Source organism: Hylobates moloch, unplaced genomic scaffold, assembly GCF_009828535.3.
Source record: "Hylobates moloch isolate HMO894 unplaced genomic scaffold, HMol_V3 SCAFFOLD_10, whole genome shotgun sequence".
In the NCBI taxonomy this organism is placed as follows: Eukaryota; Metazoa; Chordata; class Mammalia; order Primates; family Hylobatidae; genus Hylobates; species Hylobates moloch.
In genome coordinates, this window is record NW_026652285.1 from 84,402,770 (window position 1) to 84,425,574 (window position 22,805).

At 38.3% G+C, this 22,805-nt stretch overlaps 1 protein-coding gene across 19 annotated transcripts in view; it reads right to left on the bottom strand.

Annotated features, from left to right (window-relative positions):
- Positions 1 to 22,805, bottom strand: part of PTBP3 (polypyrimidine tract binding protein 3) — a 167,900-nt gene that overhangs the window by 50,926 nt on the left and 94,169 nt on the right. For 17 of the 19 annotated variants that reach the window (XM_058444822.1, XM_058444823.1, XM_032164886.2 and 14 more), the window contains 2 exons: positions 9,479 to 9,648; positions 1,375 to 1,521 (listed from right to left, as the gene is read on the bottom strand). In XM_058444822.1, coding sequence (XP_058300805.1) covers positions 1,375 to 1,521; positions 9,479 to 9,648 — 317 coding nt within the window. The remainder of the gene's footprint in view (positions 1 to 1,374; positions 1,522 to 9,478; positions 9,649 to 22,805) is intronic. The other 2 variants (XM_058444830.1, XM_058444831.1) reach the window with 1 other exon arrangement.

The window sequence follows — 22,805 nt, forward strand, 5'->3', positions numbered from 1 at the left end:
CTATATTTGTTATAATCAACCCATGTCCATAACATTACACAAAAAAAGATTTCAAAACATTTTGTGTAAAATTAGATATATAGACATCTGAATACACAACGAACATTACCACTAGTTATTAGTTATCTCTGGGTAACTGGATTGGTTTTAGTTCTTTTCTCTTTTACTTTTCTTGATTGAATGGTGTACCAAAAGCATGTATCCTATGTACAACTTGTAATGACAATTTTTCATTTTAAAAAGTCTATTCTGTTCATCTAATATTGTATTTATTGTAAGTTTATATAGTTTATTATATGCCATTAATATTGCCTAAAATAAGTTAAGGATTACATGCAGTAAATGTCGCTGTTTCAAACAATGTGGAAAACTAATCTCACCAGCTAACATTATACTGCCTTTCAACACAAAATCAGAGAGCTGGAGGAGTTCTTTGCCTAGAGCAAGAATACAGAGGCCAAACACGCCCTTAAAATCATAATTTTAAAAAAATCCACTTTCTTTTTTTTTTTTTGAGACAGTGTCTCGCTCTGTCGCCCAGGCTGGAGTACAGTGGCACGGTCTCAGCTCACTGCAAGCCCCGCCTCCCAGGTTCACGCCATTCCCCTGCCTCAGCCTTCTGAGTAGCTGGGACTACAGACGCCCGTCACCACGCCCGGCTAATTTTTTTTGTATTTTTAGTACAGACGGGGTTTCACTGTGTTAGCCAGGATGGTCTCAATCTCCTGACCTCACGATCCACCCGCCTCAGCCTCCCAAACTGCGCCTGGCCAAAAACCACTTTCTTAAAATGTATTTACTTTGTGTATAAAGATTTTCTGTCCTTAAATAACTCCAAATTATTATACTATTTTTAACCACTTAAAAATCAACATGGAAAGACACAAAAGACTCACTGTGTGCTACATCAAAATAACAGAAAAATGGGTAAGAAATGTTGCTATGCTACATTTCACATTCATCTTGAGGAGTCAAAAATCATTTAATAAACAATTCTAAAAATTGTTTATTAAGGTGTTAAATTCCGTTGCTTAATTCACTCAATTTCTCAATGCTTTTGTTAGAGTCTGAAAAAGATGATTGAAATGAATGATCAAGTTCCTTTCAGATCTGAGATTTTAAGATGTATATAATATTTTTTCTCCATTTTTACTGTGAAAACAGTTTCAAGAGAAAAAATTACTTCTAATATATTTCTAAATGGCACTGCTTTCTTATTCTTAAGAATTGGGGGAAGAATTTACATATACAATTATGACTAGTAAAGTATCCTAAAATGAATAAAAGCACATAATTTTTCTTCATCTGTAAAGTATGTAAGTTATCATACCATGTGTTCCCATACCTATTTTTAAAAACACCTTTAATACTTACAGCTTGATTAGGTAGATTGTCAGTCTTAAGTTCTCTGTGATTGGAATACTGAATATAAACAGGCTGGCTTCGAAGGTGAGGAGTAATAGGAGTGTAATAATTCACCATAGTAACAGCAGCTTCCTCAGAAGCCATTTCTAAGAAAGCCTGCAATAAACACAAGAAGGTAAAGTGAAAGCTCATCTTTTTGAAAGACAGTTAAGAGATATTTCGCCATTCTAGCTTGCTCTAAACCCATGCATTCTCAAGTAAAATGACATTACCCCCAAGGGGAGAAAAAAAAAAAAACAAAAAAACACCTTTGCTTCAAAATATCATGGATGTTAATTAGAAACATCTAAAAAGTTGGGTTCACTGAAGAACTTGAGAAGCCAGGCATGGTGGTTCACAACTGTAATTCCAGCTACTTTGGGAAGACAAGGTGGGAGGACTGCTTGAGCCCAGGAGTTCAACAGCAGCCTGTGCAACACAGCGAGAACCCATCTCTACAAAAAATTTTAAAAATCAGCTGGGCATGGTGGCACATGACTGTGGTCCCAGCTACTTGGGGTCGGGGGGGTGAGGGAGGGGCTGAGTAGGAGGACTGCTCAGGCCTATGAGGGTGCAGTGATCCATGTTTGCATGACTGCATTGCAGCGTAGGTAACAGAAGTGAGACACCGTCTCAAAAAAAAAAGGATTTAACTGCCAGTTGATTAAGAGCTTTTATGCAGTTTTTGGTTTTCCTTTTATTTCTGTTTCTTTTAAAATCTAGAAATAATTAAAAAGATGAAAATAAATGTGTACATCACCATTGTAAACGGATGCTTTCAGCGGCTGTGATTTAAGTTTATCATTAAAAACAGTGAGGCTAAGGCTGGGCACAGTGGCTCAGGCCTGTAATCCCAGCACTTTGGGAGGCTGAGGCAGGTGGATCACCTGAGGTCAGGAGTTCAAGGCCAGCCTCGCCAACACAGTGAAACCCTGTCTCTACTAAAACTATAAAAATTAGCCGGGAATGACTGTCGGGTGCCTGTAATCCCAGCTACTCGGGAGGCTAAGGCAGGAGAATCACTTGAACCCAGGAGGCGGAGGTTGCAGTGAGCCGAGATCGCGCCATTGCACTCCAGCCTGGGTGACTGAGCGAAACTGTGTCTCAAAAAAAAAAAAAGATTGATGCTAAAAGGCTACAATACATAAACAGATACTAAATGTAATGGGGGCAATTGGGGGTAAAAAGGCTAAAAACCGTCTTTAGGGGAGGAGAAAGAAAAAAACAGAGGAAAAGACATTGAGAAACACTGCTTTAATAACACCCAGAGTCTTAAACAGAGATGGGGCAAAATGGTTTGTTCTCCTTTTACTCTTTTTAAAAACAGCCATTTACGAATAAAATTAATAGAGCATTCACTTTTTTTCAGTAAGAGTTTTATTATCTCATACATTACCAACATATGTGATAGCAAGAAATAAGAACTAGCATGATATGGTAGAAAGGGAACTTGATTAAAATCTATGCCTGGCTATGACACCTTACTCATTAATACCTCTGAGCCTTAGTTTCCTCATCTAAAACATGAAGCACTGCCTAACAGGATCTTTAAGTCTCTTTGTAGCTCTAACATGATGAGATGGTTTTTATTTGAGATCATTTTTAATTCCTGTTAGTTGGACTGTATGGGATTTTTCAGAATAAAACTATTAAACTCAGCCTCTGAAAAGCATCCTTGTAAAATGGTGATCAATACTCTGGTTTTTCTTCAGATGGTATAAATCTTTCACCTTCTACTCATATGATGGTGCACACTTTAGATTTGCCTTTTTAAGTATTTCTAGGAAGAAACAAGAAAAAAACCAAGAACCACACAAAACCAATTAATTAAGTGGCAATTTTCCAATTCCAAATCCTTTTTTTTTTTTTTGAGACATAGTCTCACTCTGTCACCCAGGCTGGAGTGCAGTGGCGTCATCTCGGCTCACTATACCCTCCGCCTCCTGGGTTCAAATGATTCTCCTGCTTCAGCCTCACAAGTGGCTGGGATTACAAGCGCATGACACCACGCCCCCAGCTAATTTTTGGGTTTATAGTAGAGACAGGGAGTCACCATGCAGGCTGGTCTCGAACTCCTGACCTCAAGCGATCCACCCCAGTCGGCCTCCCAGAATGCTGGGATTACAGGCGTCACCAAATCCTTCTCCGTACTCAATGTTTCAAATGCTTCTAATTAACACCCATGTTACATTTTGAAAAAAGGTTACATATAAATATGTAAAGGTATTTCCCGTATTTTACATGTTTATATACATACATGTGCACACACATATCAACACGGTATCTACATCTTCATGTCACATTTACTTGTATGTATGGAATCACACTAAACTGGCCAGAAAAGAGTGCTGTTTGGGGAATATCAAGTTTTACTTTAAATAATTCTACGCTTTTGAATTTAATAAACATATGAAGCATTTTTAATTTTTTAAAGGTTTCCCAACATAAGAATCACGATTCTTAAGCATTCCTTAAAAAGGCATCTGAAATTCCAGTCTAAAATGATGGTAAACCACGTGTGCAGCAGTGACAGACAGCATTATCTTAAGCCACCAAGAATTTTCCCCATGTCACACCCTCTCTCTATCCCTCAACCCTCAAAAAACATTGTGAAGAAAATTTTTCAGTGATCTCCTTACCATATTACCCACCACTACCACCAACTGCCCCCAACTCAGACTCACATGGCTTTAGTGTTCCCAGGGCTTAGGTTCCTTTTTTTGTATTTGTTTTTTGAGTAGGAGTCTTGCTCTGTAGCCCAGGCTGGAGTGCAGTGGTGCGATCTTGGCTCACTGCAACCTCCGCCTCCTGGGTTCAAGCAATCCTCGGCTCACTGCAACCTTAGCCTCCCGAGTAGCTGGGATTACAGGTGCACGCCACCACACCCGGCTAATTTTTGTATTTTTAGTAGAGAAGGGGTTTCACCATGTTGGCCAGGCTGGTCTTGAACTCCTGACCTCAAGTGATCCACCCACCTCGGCCTCCCAAAGTGCTGGGATTACAGACATGAGCCACCACGCTCAGCTTTAGGTTCCTTTTTAAGTACTGAGGCATTCATTAGAACACAGACATGCACATATATGTCGTATTTAATTCTGAGTCACAGTCTGAGTATCCCTTATCCAAAATGCTTAGGAACAGAAGTGTTTTAGATTTCAGATTTTGAAATATTTAATATTTGCCGAAGATACTTACTAGCTGAGCAACCCTAATTCAAAAATCTGGAATCCAAAATGCTCCACTGGGCATTTCCTTTGATTGTTATGGTGCTCAAAAAGTTTCAGATTTTAGAGCACCTCATTTTCAGATTAGGGATATTCAACCTTTATCATAAAATAAGGCCAGGCGTAATGGCTCACGCCTATGATCCCAATACTTTGGGAGGCCGTGACGGGCAGATCACTTGAAGTTAGGAGTTTGAGACCAGCCTAGCCAATGTGGTGTAACCCCTTCTCTACTAAAAACACACATAAAAAATTAGCCAGGTGTGGTGGCAGGTGCCTGTAATCCTAGGTTCTCAAGAGGCTGAGGCAGCAGAATCACTTGAACCTGGGAGGCAGAAGTTGCAGTGAGGTCAAGATCACACCAGTGAACTCCAGTGTACTCCGGCCTGGGCAACAGAGCGAGACTCCATCTCAAAAGAAAAAAGAAAAAGAAAATAGTTTATCATCTTCAAATACAGAATACTTTTTAAAAATAAGGGACAAAGGATCAATTATTCAAATTATGGAAATCTGAGAACTTCCTACAGAGTCAATATTGATTTAAGTCATTGAAGTGACTTGCTATCTGTAGTCACTGTACTAATAGTAGATACCTGAAGAATGACTCAGGAAAAGCTGAGCTAGCAAAAGCCTCTTGACATTTACATTTTATAGTATATACAGTTTCCTCTTAACAGGAATAAGATACTTACAAAGCTTTAAGGTGGTAGATTTTGTCCCCCATCTCACTTTTTTTATTTTTTTTTATTTTTTATTTATTTATTTTATTTTTTTTTTTTTTGAGACAGAGTCTCACTACACTGGACTGCAGTGGCGCAATCTCAGCTCACTGCAATGTCCACTTCCTGGGCTCAAGCAATCCTCCCATCTCAGCCTCCCAAGTAGCTGGGACTACAGGTGGGTGCTGCCACACTTGGCTAATTTTTTACAATTTTTGTAGCAATGAGGTCTCACTATGCTGCCCAGGCTGGTCTTGCACTCCTGAGCTCAAGTAATCCTCCTGCCTCAGCCTCCCAAAGTGGTGGGATTACAGGCATGAACCACTGTGCCCAGACTTTGTTGCCCTATTTTAATGATTAGTTATAAACTATAGACATTAACCGTTCTGAGTCCTCAAAATACTGGTAAGAACATCTCAAATTTAAAATGCAGGAACCACTCCTGATCCAAATCAACACAAATTTCTAGTTAGACAATCCAATTCTTTTTTTACTACAAAAGAACATATTTATTTATTCATCCACCCATCCATCTATCCATCCATCCATTTTTTTAACAGATAGGGGTCCTGATATGTTGCCTGGGCTGAAATGCAGTGGCTATTCACAGGCAAGATACCACTACTGATCAGCACAGGAGTTTTGACCTGCTCTGGTTCCAGTCTGGGCCGGTTCACCCCTCCTTATGCAGCCTGGACCATACTGATGCCAACTTAGTGTGGATACCAGATCGGCTTAGTACACTATAGCCCAGAATGCCCAGACTCAAGCAATCCTTGAGGCAAGTGCCACCATGCCCAGGCACAGAAGCACGTAATTAGCATGCATGTATCAACCATTTCAACTTATGTATAAAATAATTACAATTTATAAAATACACATTTGTTAATAAAATTTACTGAACACAGGAAATGGCAAGTATCTCTAAATCAAACTATTTCTTTGTTTATAGTTACCCTACTTGTCAAATGTTTCCACATAAAGTCTAGAAAAGCCGTATTAACTGGACAGATGTTAAACATGATGTATAACTGTACCAACCAAATGTAACAACTGAACCAATGAAATGCTCCAAATGAACTACCAATGCTCTATGAAACAGTGATGTTAGTTAGCCATGTGACAGTGGATGAAACATCACAAATCAACCCACAATAAACAAATAAAACTCCCCAAATAAATAAAAATTGCACGATCTTAAGAGAGCAAAACTGACTTCAAGTCATTTATACTATTTAAAAGGTAAAAATGTCCATGATGTACTTTGAAACCATTATCCACTTGTGTCAGTAATATATTTTTTCTAATTTTTCTAAGACAGGATAAAAATGATCAAGGTAGGAAAAACAGCTATGGCAACTAGCTTATTTCTAACTGTTTTTAAATCATCTTTCAACAAACAATTTGTAAACAGTAATATTCACTTACGGACATATTTCTGCAAACTCCTTTCTAAATGTTAAGAACATACTCAATTTCTAACATCAGTCACATAAAGGAAAAGCTAAACAATATATTTGGAATATGATTCTTGTCACAGGATTTTCTTTAAGTATATAGAACCTAAAATTTCATGTGCTAAAATAATTTTTTCCACAGAGTCCAGTAATTACTTATATTTTATTTAAGTATCTAGTCAAAAAGTCCAATTTTCATAGTACAGAGTGGAGAGACAGCCAAAAGTCACTACCCAGAGGAAGGCTGGTAAAAATAATCCCCATTTGGCCCCCAACACTCCATCCTCCAAATGCCCTGAGAAAAGTTATCACTCAACGAGTGGATCTAGTGACTCAAATTAGAATCTCCTGCTCAAGTGTATTTACTAAAAAGATATTTTCTAAACAGGATTTGTGATCAAAACACAAGCAATTAACATAACACTTACGGTTAGCTTACCGATAAAAATAAACCCAGAATCAGTAGCAGAGACAAAGAAAACTATGATGTTGCCTGCTCAGCCTTTCACAGGCAATTAGCCATTAGACATGGCCATGTGGTCTCTGTTCAAATCATGCAAACCATACTATTCTCAGTAGTAGCAACTGTGTTAAAATAACGATCTAACTGGCAGGGATGTGCTGTCTCCAAAGGATTTAAGACAAATGTGGAAATACAACAAGGGCCAAATATTAAGGCATGTTACTTAACTTCTCCAGATCTTAGTAACCTCATGTGAATTAAAGAGGATATTAAATAAGTGATTTACTAAATATAGGGAACTCAGACATCATCATCCAACCTCTTTCATGCCCAATGCTTACTAATCTATTTATTTATAAATGTATTTACCATGTGTTTCTTAAACCTATTATTTATCAAAAGCAGATGAAACACAGTAATACATCACAATGTACTACAAAATACCTAGGGCCTAGATTTGTTGTCCTCTTCTTTACAGTAATAAACAATATAAAAAATTTTTAGAACAGCCAAAAACTTGCAAAGAACTAAAGAATTCATTCCAGTGGCGTCTGAGTTGGAACAAGAGGACATACAATTACTAAAATCAACATGACAAGTATTATATTTTTTGTCATGGTCACCACAGAAACAAGTTTCCTTATTCATCTTAAGAATAACCTGTTACCGCCGGGCGCGGTGGCTCACGCTTGTAATCCCAGCACTTTGGGAGGCCGAGGCGGGCGGATCACGAGGTCAGGAGATCGAGACCACGGTGAAACCCCGTCTCTACTAAAAATACAAAAAATGAGCCGGGCGTGGTGGCGGGCGCCTGTAGTCCCAGCTACTCGGAGAGGCTGAGGCAGGAGAATGGCGTGAGCCCGGGCGGCGGAGCTTGCAGTGAGCCGAGATCGCGCCACTGCACTCCAGCCTGGGCGACAGAGCGAGACTCCGTCTCAAAAAAAAAAAAAAAAAAAAAAAAAAGAATAACCTGTTACCTTCTCAAATGAAGACTCTTTACAGTCTCTTTTGAATTATGAAAGAAGCCACATATTAATTCTATACCTAAAATAAACTGTTAGACTTTTTGAGAGGACATTATTTTGGACTAGCCTCCTGCACTACACCCCAGCAGACCAGTCCAAATTAAAATGGAGTCACTCATGCAAAGTAAAGCAGGTAAATCCCCAAACAAACCAGTTTTTCCTGAAAACAGGAGATTCACAGCAACCAATCAGAAACAGCGTGGCCTATCTGAATCACACAATAAGTTCCTACTGCTTTGACCCTTACGAGAAAAGTAAAATGCAATAACCAGATGTTAACAAATTCACTTTTTAAACAATTGTCACTTCCTTGTTCCCACCTTATAAAAACCAACTGTTATGTTTTGCCCAGTGGAACATTCATTCTATTTTAAAGAATGAGGTGCTGCTCGGTTCTAGAATCACAAATAGAAGCCAATCAAATCATGTTTAAATGTGTTGTGATTTTGTCTTTTGACAATACTATACTTTTTATTTCTATTTTTTGGTGAGACGGAGATTTACTCTTGTTGCCCAGGCTGGAGTGCAATGGCACGATCTCAGCTCACTGCATCCTCTGCCTCCCAGGTTCAAGCGATTCTCCTGCCTCAGCCTCCCAAGTAGCTGGGATTACAGGCATGTGACACCACGCCCAGCTAATTTTGTATTTTTAGTAGAGACGGGGTTTCACCATGTTGCCCAGGCTGATCTCGAACTCCTGACCTCAGGTGATCCTCCCGCCTCGGCCTCCCAAAGTGCTGGGATTACAGGCGTGAGCCACTGCACACGGCCGACAATACTATACATTTTTATCTAGATTTTTGAAAACTTAACTGTTCTTTAATTTGCCAAATGAGGTATAATTTATATCCTATCAGCGTTTTCTGCTAATCACAGGACACTTGATAAACCACTGTGTAATACAAAATATAAATAAAATTAAAAACAAATTAACTAAAAATATATATAAAATCTGTGTCTTCGGAAGAAGAAACATAAGTCAATGGATAAGAGAAATCCTGTTTCCTGTGTTACTACTGTTTGTTGCTTCCTGTTACACCCCCCCAAAAAAAATCTACTTTTAAAACTAATTTATGTTCATAGTATGAAATTTTAAAAATACAGAAAAGCTCAAGAAAATAAAAATTATCAGTAATACTAACATCTGGAGATAATCACTCTTTGTCAATCTTTAAATATTACATACCTGGCTTTTTCCTTTCAACATCAAAAGATTAGTTACTTTGCCAAATGGTAGACCTAATGATATGATCTCTGCTTCGGTGACATCACATGGAATTTTTCGAAGATGGAGAACACGGGAAGGCGAACAGGGAGGTCTATCTCGTTTAAATTTCTTGCTGTCATTCCCATTAGCTAAAAAACATAAGATTCTTTTTTAAATTACTGCAACTAATTTGGGTTGACATACCACATTAATCATGTTGTCACATTTAATCCTAAATGAGTTTTGGGTTTTAAACTTCAGGGAAACATGGGGCTGATGGGGGTAGGTGGAAAAGGAGAGTAGAAAACAAAACCAACTACCTTTTAATAAATAGGTGCTTTTGGTTTTTCACTGTGGGTATTAAATTTTTTTAAACTGAAGTCTGATTTTTAACTTCAAGGAAAAATATAAGGGTAAATCAATTATATTATTTCAAATACCTATAAATACTCAACTTTTTCTTATGAATACAGAACACTATTTATGATGTCTTTAATGTATTTTAAGGACATTTTTCTAATTTATTCTATTGCTAAATAAATTAGAACAATAAAATTTCAGGAAAGACTATGATAAAAATCTGGTATTTATCACATCCTAAGGAGATATGGATTTGAGTTGTATATTTATTAAAATAAAGTTTATTTCTTAGGTGTTAATAGTCTTTATTTTTTAGAAGCTAAATTGTGGTTTCCTATGCTAATCTTATTCCTTATTATACAACAATAATTCTTAACATTAAGTACCACCTTGCTGAAAATGCAAATTTCCAACCCCACTCAGACCTACTGAAGCAGAAGCTCCAGGGGTGGAACCCAACGATCTGCTTTATAACAAGCCCTCCAGGAGATTCTATTTACCCTGAAGTTGGAGAATTACTGCTGTAAAGTAAAAAAATTCATTATCTAAGCTAAATTTATTTAAATACTATTGTTTCAATACTGAGAATAACTAGAATTGACAAGCTTGTAAGGAACACTTAAGTTTATGCAAGTTAAGATTCAGAAAGGTTTTTCTTCCAGAAATAGAACCAAAAGACTAAATACAAATTACTTAAAAGCTAAAAGTTCATTGCAATGTTGTTTGATCACTAAATACCCTATTTGCCACTACTCGGAGAAAAACATAATCTTTCCAAATGCCTAAAAATATCCTTTCTCTAAATACTAATGAAACTTTACAATCAAATGTCTGTAATCCTAAACAAATTTCATGAGGACCAAATAAAAATTAATATAGCCATATTTCATATCCATCCATATCTGTGGCACAAAACTCAACTTGTTTACAACTAGATAGGTTGACCTAATACCCAAACTAGCACTTGCTCCCAAATTCTCTATGTTCATGAATGCAAGCAGCATCCTCCCCAGACCTAAAAGACTAACAATACCTAAAGGCCCATACAGGTCTGAGTACCTTTATATAGCAAATGCCTATGTCAGATTATGGAAAATAATTGGCACACAAATGTTTATCGGATTAATTAACCTGGAAGGCAAGAGATTCCATCTACTCCTCTCCCTTATCAATCACCGAGAAATACTAATTTTCCCTCCAAAATGACTACCGATTATATTCTTTCATTTCCACTCTCAAAGTCACCCACCTCACCCTGATCTTGCCCCCACTTCAGCTCTCCCTTACTCTAATTTCACTCTCCCTGCTTCCCATATTCTGGGGATCCAGTATCATATCAACGTTAACTAAAATAGTGTATCAGGCCCGGCACAGTGATTCACGCCTGTAATCCCAGCACTTTGGGAGGCTGAGGTGGGCTGATCACCTGCAGTCAGGAGTTCGAGACGAGCCTGGGCAACAGGGCAAGACCCCATCTCTACCAAAAAAAAAAAAAAAATTAGCAGGATGTGCTGGCGTATGCCTATAATCCAGCTTCTTGGGAGGCTGAGGCAGGAGAGTCACCTGAACCCAGGAGAAGGAGGCTGCAGTGAGCCGAGATTGCACCACTTGCACTCCCTGTCTCAAATCTTGAGACCCTGTCTCAAAATAACGTAACGTAACGTAACGTAACGTAACGTAACATAACATTATGTATATCATGTCATTATTCTGCTCCAAAAACCTAAACAGGCACCAAATACCTAAACGGGCACCAAATACCTAAAATGTCATTTCACTTCTAACTTTCAAACTGTTTTCACTTAACACTGCCTCATTTGAGTCTCATAAATACCCAAACTAAAGTGTAAAGGTAATTTCTTTTTTTAAACCACAAAAATTTCAAAGTGTCTTACTATTCCTAGAAAAAGGTAAGTAACTTGACACTGACAATGTAAATTTACAAAGGCTTACATGGATTGAGAATAACAAATGATAACACCGTCACTAGAGTAAAATAACAAACATCAGAGTTCTGGACGGGGGCAAGAGTTGAACAGGGAATGTCTTTTTGGCACCCTCCCTGCGGGCATAGAGAGCTAAACAATACCACCACCAACGTGGCCTTGCTCAACCAGCACAAGGAGTTACAGGACTGGGGAAAAGGACTGGAGAAACTTTCTAAAGGCATGAGGCTCCTATCAGTTTACCCAGAATATTCCAACAAGAATGAAAGAACACTAAGAAAGCTGTTTCTTTAACAGAGGTATTCTATGTTTGAGAAAATGTGAATACCGAACAAGTTACCTGAGCTCCCATTCGTGTTGCACTATCAAATAAAGACCTAAGATAACAAACTTTTACCAAGAAATTTGCAATTATAAATCACCATTTTAGGGTGTTAATTGTTCCATATTATAAAATACCTGGGCTATGTTAAGAGCGCAGAGCTATGAAATCAGATATCCTGTTCTGAGCAAGTTACTTAACGTTACTAAGTCTCAGATTCTACTCCTGTAAAACCGGTATAACAAGAATATTTGGAAATTTTAATTTGTTCTTTTCAATATATTTTAAATGGTCAGCACAACATCTAGTACACTGTAATCAATAATACGTCTAGCGTTTCTTAAGAATGACTGTTTTGCTTGGAAATTATGTTCTATTTTTTCCCAATCAAAATGGTAATTGTAAATGACAGCGATTTTTTGCACTTGATGTCCTTATTTGCCATAATTAAGAATTTGCCCCAAATTAACTGAACATATTACTACATGAAATCTCAAAATCTAAGAACGACTCATTTAGGTGACTGGGAAAAGGTTATATGTAAAGATTTGATAAATAATCTGAAGATGAAGAATGTATACCATTATAAGCAATTGTATGGCCATGATTTAAAAGCCAACAGGAAACAAGGAAATTCAAATGTATTGGACACATAAATTTGAATAATTATTTTCTGTACAAAAGGACAGACTAGTTTCCAAAAATCTTAATATAAAAATAAGCATTCAAAATACTTTGCTTGTATAAATCGTGTTGTATTTTACTAAACTAGATATTAAAAACTACAAAATGCCCACTACATATTAGTCACGCTTCCAAAGAGCTATGTGGAAGAGGGTTTTTAAAAATTCATAATATTCCCACCTCAAAACTAGAAGAATCTGTCAGGAAAACTACTTGAGAAACATGGATTCGTTTTTTAAAAATCAACTTTATGAGGGTTTACTTTAGATAGATTAAGACATCCATCCACATTTTAAATGCAGGGTTTGATGAGTTTTGACAAATACAATCCATATAACCACCACAAAAATCAAAACATCCCAAAAAGTTCCGTAGTATCCCTTTGCAGTTAGTCCTCCCTACCAAACCCCCAACCCCCACCCTGGGCAATCTGAACCCTACAGATTACTACAGCTTTATCACCATTCTTGAAATGAGGTACCTATTTGGGGAGAATTCACATCTTAACATTTTTCTGAGTCATCTAAACCATAAACATCATGACATTTCTGCATTTATTTAGATCTTTTTAAATTTCTCTCAGTAAAGTTCTGTAGTTTTCAGTGTAATGGTCTCACACATATTTTGACACCTTTATCCCTAAGTATTTCATACTTATGGATATGGACCAGTAACACTTTAAATTTTTTGTCATAATTAATAATTGATAATATACAGAAATACAACTGACTTTGATATCTTGATCTTATATCCTACGGCCTTGCTAAATTCTTTAGTATTTCTACATACACAGTTTTCTTACTCTCAAATTTATATGCCATTTATTTATTTATTTATTTATTTAGAGATGGAGTCTTGCTCTGTCACCCAGGTTGGAGTGCAGTGGTGCAATCGGCTCACTGCAACCCCTGCCTCCCAGGTTCAAGCAAGTCTCCTGCCTCAGCCTCCCTAGCTGGGATTATAGGTGCACACCACCATGCCCAGCTAATTTTTGTATTTGTAGTAGACACGGGGTTTCACCAAGTTGGCCAGGCTGGTCTCGAACTTCTGACCTCAGGCAATGTGCCTATCTTGGCCTTCCAAAGTGCTGGGATTACAGGCATGAGCCACCGTGCCTGGCCTGCCATTTATCTAGTTTATTTATTTATTTTTTTTACAGCTTTACTGAACTAGCCAGGATTTTCTGTCTGTAAAATGTTGAATAGAATCAATGAGACTGGGCATCCTTGCCTCGATCTTGATATAAGGGAAAAAGTATTATCTTACACTATCGAATATAATAATGCTAGGTGTAGTTTCATGCCTTTATCAAGTTGTAAATGTTCCCTTCTATTCCTAGTTGGCTAACAATTTTGTTTATCACAAAAGGAGTTGAATTCTTTCAAATGCCTTCTCCAGATCTCTTAAGGTGAGCAGATTTTATTTTGTATTCTGTTACACTGATTTTCAAATGTAAGCACTTTGTAGAAACCCTACTTGGTCATGACACATGTACCATGATTTTTTTCCTCACTCTTCATACGTGTGTGTCTATGTATGTGTGTATATATATACATAATGAATGTAATTTTTTTTAGAGATCACTAGTTTGTTATAAGAGATATGGCAATTATTTACACAATGAAATATTTCAGAACTTCATTATTTCAGAAATAATGAAAGAATTATTTCCATGATGAAAGATTTCAGTGGGATGGACAGGCTCATGTTGATGCCATTTCAATGATGATTTATTTCAGTCTACACACTTTCCAAGAATGTCTAAATAAGAAAAAATCCTTGTTGCTGGGCACAGTGGCAAGTACCTGTAGTCTCAGCTCAGGAGACTGAGGTGGGAAGATCACTTGAGGAAGAGTTTGAGACCAGCCTGGGCAACATAACAAGACCCCGTTCTCTAATGAAAATTGTTAATACATAATCTCTATCATTTAGAATTACTTTAGTGCCTCCATATTTTGGGAGTACAACTTTATCTCCAACTTTCATGCTAACTGGTTGAATCTCTCCATTCTTTCCTTCAGAGCCCAATCCAACAGCTACCAACTATTGCTAACAATACTTTTCCTTGAGATTTTTCTGTAAGCATAATGCCTATGGTTTTAGTTCTATTCTTTTCAACCAATACTCAAACAGAAGAAACTTACTAAATGCTTGTCCTGCCATGACTTCCACCGCTGCAGCTTGTACTCTGCTCTCACACTGCTACCACAAGGAAAAACTCCTGACTTTAATATTTGCTAAACATTTTTATGTCAATATTCATGAAGGATATTAAACTGTAGTTTTCTTTTCCTGCAACAGCATAATACTGGCCTCATAAGAAAAACTGTAAAGTGTTCCCACTTCCTTTATATTCTGTACAGTCTGTGTAGGATGGGTATTGCCTATTCCTTGTATGTCTGATAGACTTCAATAAAGCCATATGGGACTGTAGTTTTCAATAACTAATTTGATTTTTTAAACAGCTATATGGCTGAGTTTTCTAATCCTTTTGTATCAGTTTGGTAATTTGTGTCTTTCAAAGACTTTGTCCACTTCATCTAAAGTGTCAAATTTGTTAGCTTAAAATTTCATAATATTCACTTAATCGACTTAGTCTGCTAAGGCTACCATACAAACTACCACAGACTGGGTGGCTTAAACAAGAAAAATTTATGGAGGTTAAAAGCCCAAGATCAAGGGTTTCTGGTGAGGGCTCTTTCTGTCTTACGAACGGCTGCCTATTTGCTGGCTGACTTTTCACGGTGTCCTCACACAGCAAGGAGAGAGGACATGCAAGCAAGCTCTCTAGTGTCTCTAAGGACTCTAATCTCCTCAGGAGGGCCCCACCCACCTTCATCATGTAATCTAAACATTATTTCCCAAAGGTCCCAGCTCTAAATACCATCACATAGCGAGTTAGGGCTTCAACATACCAAATTCTGGGAGGATACAAACATTAAGTCAATAATAATATCCTTTTAGTGACTGTAGAATCATTCTTGATACTGGCAATCTGTGTCTTTTCTTTTTTTTTAAGTCTATTTAGAGGTATCATTACTAATTTTATTTACCACATAAACAACTACTGGTTTCATTAATTTTTCTCTGTTTTCTGTCACTGACTTTTGCTTTCATCTTTAATATTTCCTCTTTTATATCTACTTGTAGGGTTTAACATGTTCTTTTTATTCTAGTTATAGCTGGAAGCCTAGATGATTCACTTTAGACATTTTTTCTTTTCTAATATAAACATTTAAAACTACGTATTTCCTTCTAAGAACTCTAGTGGAACCCCACAAATTTCATTAAGTTACGCTTTCATTTTATTTCTGTTCAAAATAGCTTCTAATATCCCTTGTGATAACTTCTTTGATCAATGGGTTTTTTTTTTTCCACTTGGGAAATTTTTCCCCCAAATATTTGAAGATCTTGTTTTGATTTCTAATAGAATTCTAATGGAGTCAATTTACATGATTTTAATCACTGTTTAAAGGACTAAACTTATTTTAGGACCCGGGATACAGCCTGCCTGTCTTGGTGATATGGTTTGGCTGTGTCCCCACCCAAATCTTATCTAGAATTGTAATCCCATAATCCCGATGTGTCGAGGGAGGGACCTGGTGGGAGGTGATTGGATCATGGGGGTGGTTTCCCCCATGCTGTTCTTGTGATAGTGAGGGAGTTCTCACAAGATCTGATGGTTGTATAAGTGTTTGAGAGTTTCTCATTCACACTCACTGTAACCTGCCACCATGTAAGACTTGCCCGCTTCCCCTTCTGCCATGATTGTAAATTTCCCGAGGCCTCACCTGCCATGTGAAACTGAGTCAATTAAACCTCTTTTCTTTATAAATGATCCAGTCTCAGCAGTTCTTTATAGCAGTGTGAGAACAGACTAATACAGTAAATTGGTACTGGTAGAGTGGGATACTGCTATAAAGATACCTGAAAATGTGGAAGTGACTTTGGAACTGGGTAATGGGCAGAGGTTGGAACAGTTTGGAGGGCTCAGAAGACAGGAAGATGTGGGAAACTTTGGAACTTCCTAGAGACTTGTTGAATACTTTTGACCAAAATGCTGACAGTGATATGGACAACGAAGTCCAGGCTGAGGTAGTCTTGGATAGAGATGAGGAACTCACTGGGAACTGGCACCAAGGACACTCTTGCAATGCTTTAGCAAAGAGACTGGCAGCATTTTGCCCCACCCTAGAGATGTGTGGAACTTTGAACTCAAGAGAGATGACTTAGGGTATCAGGCAGAAGAAATTTCTAAATAGCAAAGTGTTCAATAGGTGATAGAGCATAAAGGTTTGGGAAATTCATAGCCTGACCATGTGGTAGAAAAGAAAAACCCATTTTCTGGGGAGAAATTCAAGCTGGCTGCAGAAATTTGCGTAAGTAACCAGTAGTCAAATGTTAATCGCCAAGACAATATGGAAAATGTCTCCAGGGCATGTCAGAGATCTTCATAGCATCCCCTCCCATCACAGGCCTGGAGGCCTAGGAGGAAACAATGGTTTCACGGGCTGGCCTGGGCCCTGCTGCTCTGTGCAGCCCTGGAACTTGGTGCCCTGCATCCCAGCTGCACTATTGGTGCCCTGCATCCCAGCTGCAGTATCTCCAGGAGTGGCTAAAAGGGGCCAAGGTACAGCTCACCGGTTGCTTCAGAGGGTGCAAGCCCCAAGCCTTCGTAGCTTCCACATGGTGTTGGGTCTGCAGGTGAGCAGAAGACAAGAGTTGAGCTTGGGGACCCTCCACCTAGATTTCAGAGGATGTATGGAAATACCTGGATGTTCAGGCAGAATTCTGCTGCAGGAGTGGAGCCCTCATGGAGAAACTCTACTAGGGCAGTGCAGAACGGAAATGTGGGGTTGGAGCCCGTACATACAGTCCCTGCTGAGGCACTGCGCCTAGTGGAGCTGAGAAGAGAGCCACTGTCCTCCAGATCTCAGAATGGTAGATCCATTGACAGCCTGCATCATGCGCCTGGAAACACCACAGGTACTCAACACCAGCCGCTGGCACTCGACACTGCCACAGGGGCTGAACTCTGCAAAGCCACAAGGGCGGAGATGCCCAAGGCCTTGGAAGCCCACCCTTTGCAATAGCATGCCCTAGATGTGAGATGTGGAGTCAAAGGAGATTATTTTAGAACCTTAAGATTTAATGACTGGCTAAACATGGTGGCTCACGCCTATAATCTCAGCACTTGGGGAAGCTGAGGCAGGCAGATCACTTGAGGCCAGGAGTTCAAGACCAGCCTGGCCAACATGACAAGACCCCAAGTCTGCTAACAGTACAAAAATTAGCCAAGCATGGTGATGTGCACCTGTAGTCCCACTACTCAGGAGGCTGATGTGCGAGAATCACTTGAACCTAGGAGGCATAGGCTGCAGTGTGCCAAGATCGTGCCACTGCATCCAGCCTGGGCAACAGAGCAAGAATCTGTCTCAAAAAAACAAAAAACAAACAAACAAACAAAAAACACAAGATTCAATGACTGCCCCACTGGATTTTGGACCTGCTTAGGAGCCTATGGCCCTTGCGTTTTGGTCACTTTCTCCCATTTGGAATGGGAGCATTCATCCAATGCCTGTACCCCCGTTGTACCTTAGAAGTAACTAACTTGCTTTTGATTTTATAGGCTCATAGGCAGAAGGGACTTGCCTTGTCTCAGATTAGACTTTGGACTTGGGACTTCTGGGTTAATGTTGGAATGAATTAAGACTTTGGGGGATTGTTGGGAGGCATGATTGGTTTTGAAATGGAAAAAGGATGTGAGATTTGGGAGGGGCCAGGGGCAGAATAATATGGTTTCACTCTGTGTTTCCACCAAATCTCATCTGGAATTGTAATCATCATGATTCCCATGTGTTGAGGGGGGGACCTGGTGGGAGGTGGATGGATTAAGGGGGTGGTTCCCCCCCCCCACGCTCTTCTTATGATAGGAAGCGAGTTCTCACAAGATATGATGGTTATGTAAGTGTTTGGCGGTTCCTCCTTCACACTCACTCTCTCATCTGCCGCCATGTAAGACTTTGCCTGCTTCCCCTTCTGCCATGATTGTAAGTTTCCTGAGGCCTCCCCCCAGCCACATGAACTGTGACACAATTAAACCTCTTTTCTTTATAATTATCCAGTCTCAGGCAGTTCTTTACAGCAGTGAGAGAAAGGACTAATACAATTGGTGACTACTTTATATTAACTTGAAAACAAAGTATATTATTCTGGTGTTGGCAAGACTATTCTATATTGTCAATTAGATCAAGCTGGTTAAAAATTTCTATATTAGGGATCTACCAACTTTTTCTTAAAGGGGCACAAAAATATTTCAGATGTTGTGGGCCACAGGATCTCTGTCAGAACTACTCAACTGTGCAGTTACAGCATGAAAGCAGCTATAAACAAATCACATAACTGTGTTCAAATACAATTTTATGTATGGACACAGAAATTTGAATTTCATGGAAGTTTTGTGTGTCATTTAATCTTATCCTTTAGTATTTTTCACCATTTTAAATTTTAAAAACCACTCGTAGCTCACAGGAAATTTGAAAGCAGGCAATGGGATGGATTTGGCCCACAGGTAAGAACCTGCCAACCCCTGTTCTATACCTTTACTGATTTTCTGTCTACTATACCATCAATGACTGACAGAGGAGTGCTATCTCTAAATATACTTGAAGATTTATCTATTTGTTTCGTTCTATTAGTTTTCATGTTACGTATTTTGAAACTATGCAATTAGATTAAATAGATCTATATTTAGATTACGTCTACTCAGTAAGTTGACCTCTTTATCATTATGAAATGTCTCTCTTTATCCCTGGTAATATTTTTTTGCCCAAAGTCAACTTTTCCTGATATCAGTATAGCTAGCTACTCCAGTATTTTTATGATTAGTGTTTGCATATATTTTCTTTCCCAACCTGTGGCTTTTTACCTGAGATTTCATATTTAAAATGGGTTTCTTATACATATCAAGTAACTCAGTCTTCCTTTTATCTAAACAATCTGTCTTTTAATTGAATTTTTTATCGTATTCCCACTTCATATAATTATTAACATGGTTGGGTTTAAAAGCCCACATCTTATTGTTTTTTTCTATTTGTCCCATTTATTTTTTATTCCTTTTTTTTCCCTTCTTTCCCAGCTTCCTTTGGATTTTATTTTTTGGTATTCTATTTCATTTACATTATATGCTATCCCTTTTTACTTTTTAAGTGACTGCTGTGGAGTAGACAATATACATCTTTAATTTATCACAGACTACCTTCAAATAATATTAAAACACCTCAGCACACTGTAAGAACCTTCCAAAGTATATGTCTCTTTCCCTCAAGCTATCCTTTGTGGTACCGTTGTATATTTTGCTCTTCCCATATGTCATAACCGCCAAAAATATATTATCTTACTTTAAGTAGTCAATAATCCTTTAAATTAACAACAAAAAGGAGGGAAAAGTCATATATCCACATATTTATCATGTTGTATAAAACTCAAGTTTCTAACTAGTATCATTTTCCTCATGTTTAAAGTATTTCCCTTATCATTTCATGAAATGGAAGTCTGCTGCTAACAAATGCTCTCAGCTCTTGTGTGCCTGAAAGAAGATTTTAACTTCATTTTTAAATTCCATATAGAATTCCAGTTTGATTTTTTTTTTTTTCCAGCACTCTAATGATGTTTCATTGTCTTCTGGCTTGCACTATATCAGGTAAGAAATCTCTCTCCTCATTCTAATCTTAGTTCTTTTGAAGGAAAAGTGGTCCCCCATTGTCTGCCTCCGCCAACCCCCACCCCCGCCCCGCTGTGGCTACTTTTAAGATTTACTCTGCATTCCTGGTTTTCAGCAATTTAATTATGATAAGCCTGGGTGTGGTTTCCAGTGTGTTTAACCTGCTTAAGTTTCACTGAACTTCTTGGTAAGTGGGTTTATGTTTTCCAACATATATGGAAGATTTGGGATAATTTCTTGAGATGTATTTCTGCTCCCTGCCCCAACCATTTTTTTCCACAACTTCGGTTATACATATATATGTTTAGACTGCTTGATTTTGTCCAGAAGTTACTAAGGCTCTGTTCACTTCTTTTTTTTTGAGACAGAGTCTTGCTTTTTTGCCCAGGCTGGAGTGAAGTGGTACAATCTCAGCTCACTGCAACCTCCGCCCCCGGGGTTCAAGCAATTCTCCTACCTCAGCCTCCTAAGCAGCCGAGATTACCGGTGCACGCCACCACGCCCGGCTAATTTTTGTATTTTTAGTAGAGAAGCGGTTTCACCACGTTGGTCAGGCTGGTCTCGAACTCCTGACCTCAGGTGATCCACCCGCCTCGGCCTCCCAAAGTGCTAGGATTACAGGGGTGGGCCACCACGCCCAGCCTTCAGTTTTTTCTGTCTGTGTGCTTTAGTTTCTTTTGCTATCTTCAAATTCACTGATGTTTTCTTTTGTAGAAGATAATGTGCTATGAATGCCATCATGTATTTTTTTCAGGTGTCTTGTTTTTAATCTCTGTAAGTTCTATTTGATTTTTTCTCCTTCCTATGCTCATATTCTCCTTTAAATACTTGAACATACTTTTAGTAACTGTTTCAAAGTGCACAGCTGATAATTCCATCATCTCTGTAATCTTCTAGGTTTGTTTCTGTTGACTGATTTTGCACTTGTTTATCGGTCGCATTTTTGTGGTTCTTAACATGTCTGGCAATTGGTTGCTCCACATTATGAGCATCAGAATTTGTTATTCTGTTGTTTTGTTATATTTGTTATTTCTTTTAAAGTGTTAGACTTCATTTTTAGAAAAACATAAGTTACTTTCAGATTAGCTACACTGTTTTGGAGTTTGTTTTTAAGTTTCATTAGGGTGGATTTGGATTTGCCTTCATGCTGGAGCTAGTTCAGTCCTACTGTCAAGGCATGTCTCCTCTGTTGTCAGGTGCCCTTGAGTGTGCTTCAAGTATTCAACAAGGACTCTCTAGTGTAGTTGGCTATCACTCAAATATCTCTCCCAGGCCTGTGTGAGTCCTGGAAAGTTAAGCTTATAGCTCTCTGGTTGTTCTATGCCTGACCTCACAGGCATATGTACTGTGCATACGTGGCTTAATAATATTCAACAACAGATTCAAAGGTATTATTTCTGAAGCACTTTTTCTACACAGGCCCTTCTCTCTCATACTCTGTTCCCATACCTCCCAGGTAACTCAACCTTCCCAAACTTCAATCTCTTTCTTCAACTCAGCAATTGTGCCATGTCTGCTTGGTTCCCCCAACCCTCACAGTCTAGAAAGAAAACTAGGGTGACAATAGGGTTACCTCAATTGTTTCCCTTCTGAGAGCACAATCGTGTTGTATTTGTTGTCCACTGTCTAAAAACAACTGACAGTAAGTCCAGTCCCAGTTACTCTATCATGGTTGAGAGTAGAAATCTATAGATCTTTCACATATTAGAAAAATTAAATCACAAAATTTATATGGGTGAGCATTAAGACTGCGGGTGAGTTTTCTCTAAACTTACTAATTCTTAGAGCAGCTTTAAGCTATTGCTTAATTATTTGATGGATTTAAGATTTATAAAGTATGGAGATTAATGTTCACAATTCTTCACATGGTTTTATTTAAAGCAATCTGAATGCATTTCTTGCTATGAAAAGCCAAGTACTTAAATTAACTGATCAGAGAAACTAGTGTTTATTATTAAATCATAGCCTTCAATACCAGTGGCAGAGAATGCAAATTTGTTTTCCAACATTTGTTTTCTACGTAAACCCACCTATTTTTAGCTAAGCACATGCCTATCAGAAAAAAGGACTACATTCTTAGCTTCCTAAGTAGCTAGGTGTGGCTGTTGAGACTAAGTAAACAGGATGTAAACAAAAATGATACGTGCTGCTTTTCCCTTAAGTGTCTTTATAAGGAGGGGATATGTTCTTTTCTTTTCTCTTTTTCTCTTCTTTTTGTACGAGCTCCAATAACCTCTAGGATCATTTGCTAAACCTGAAAATAGACACCAT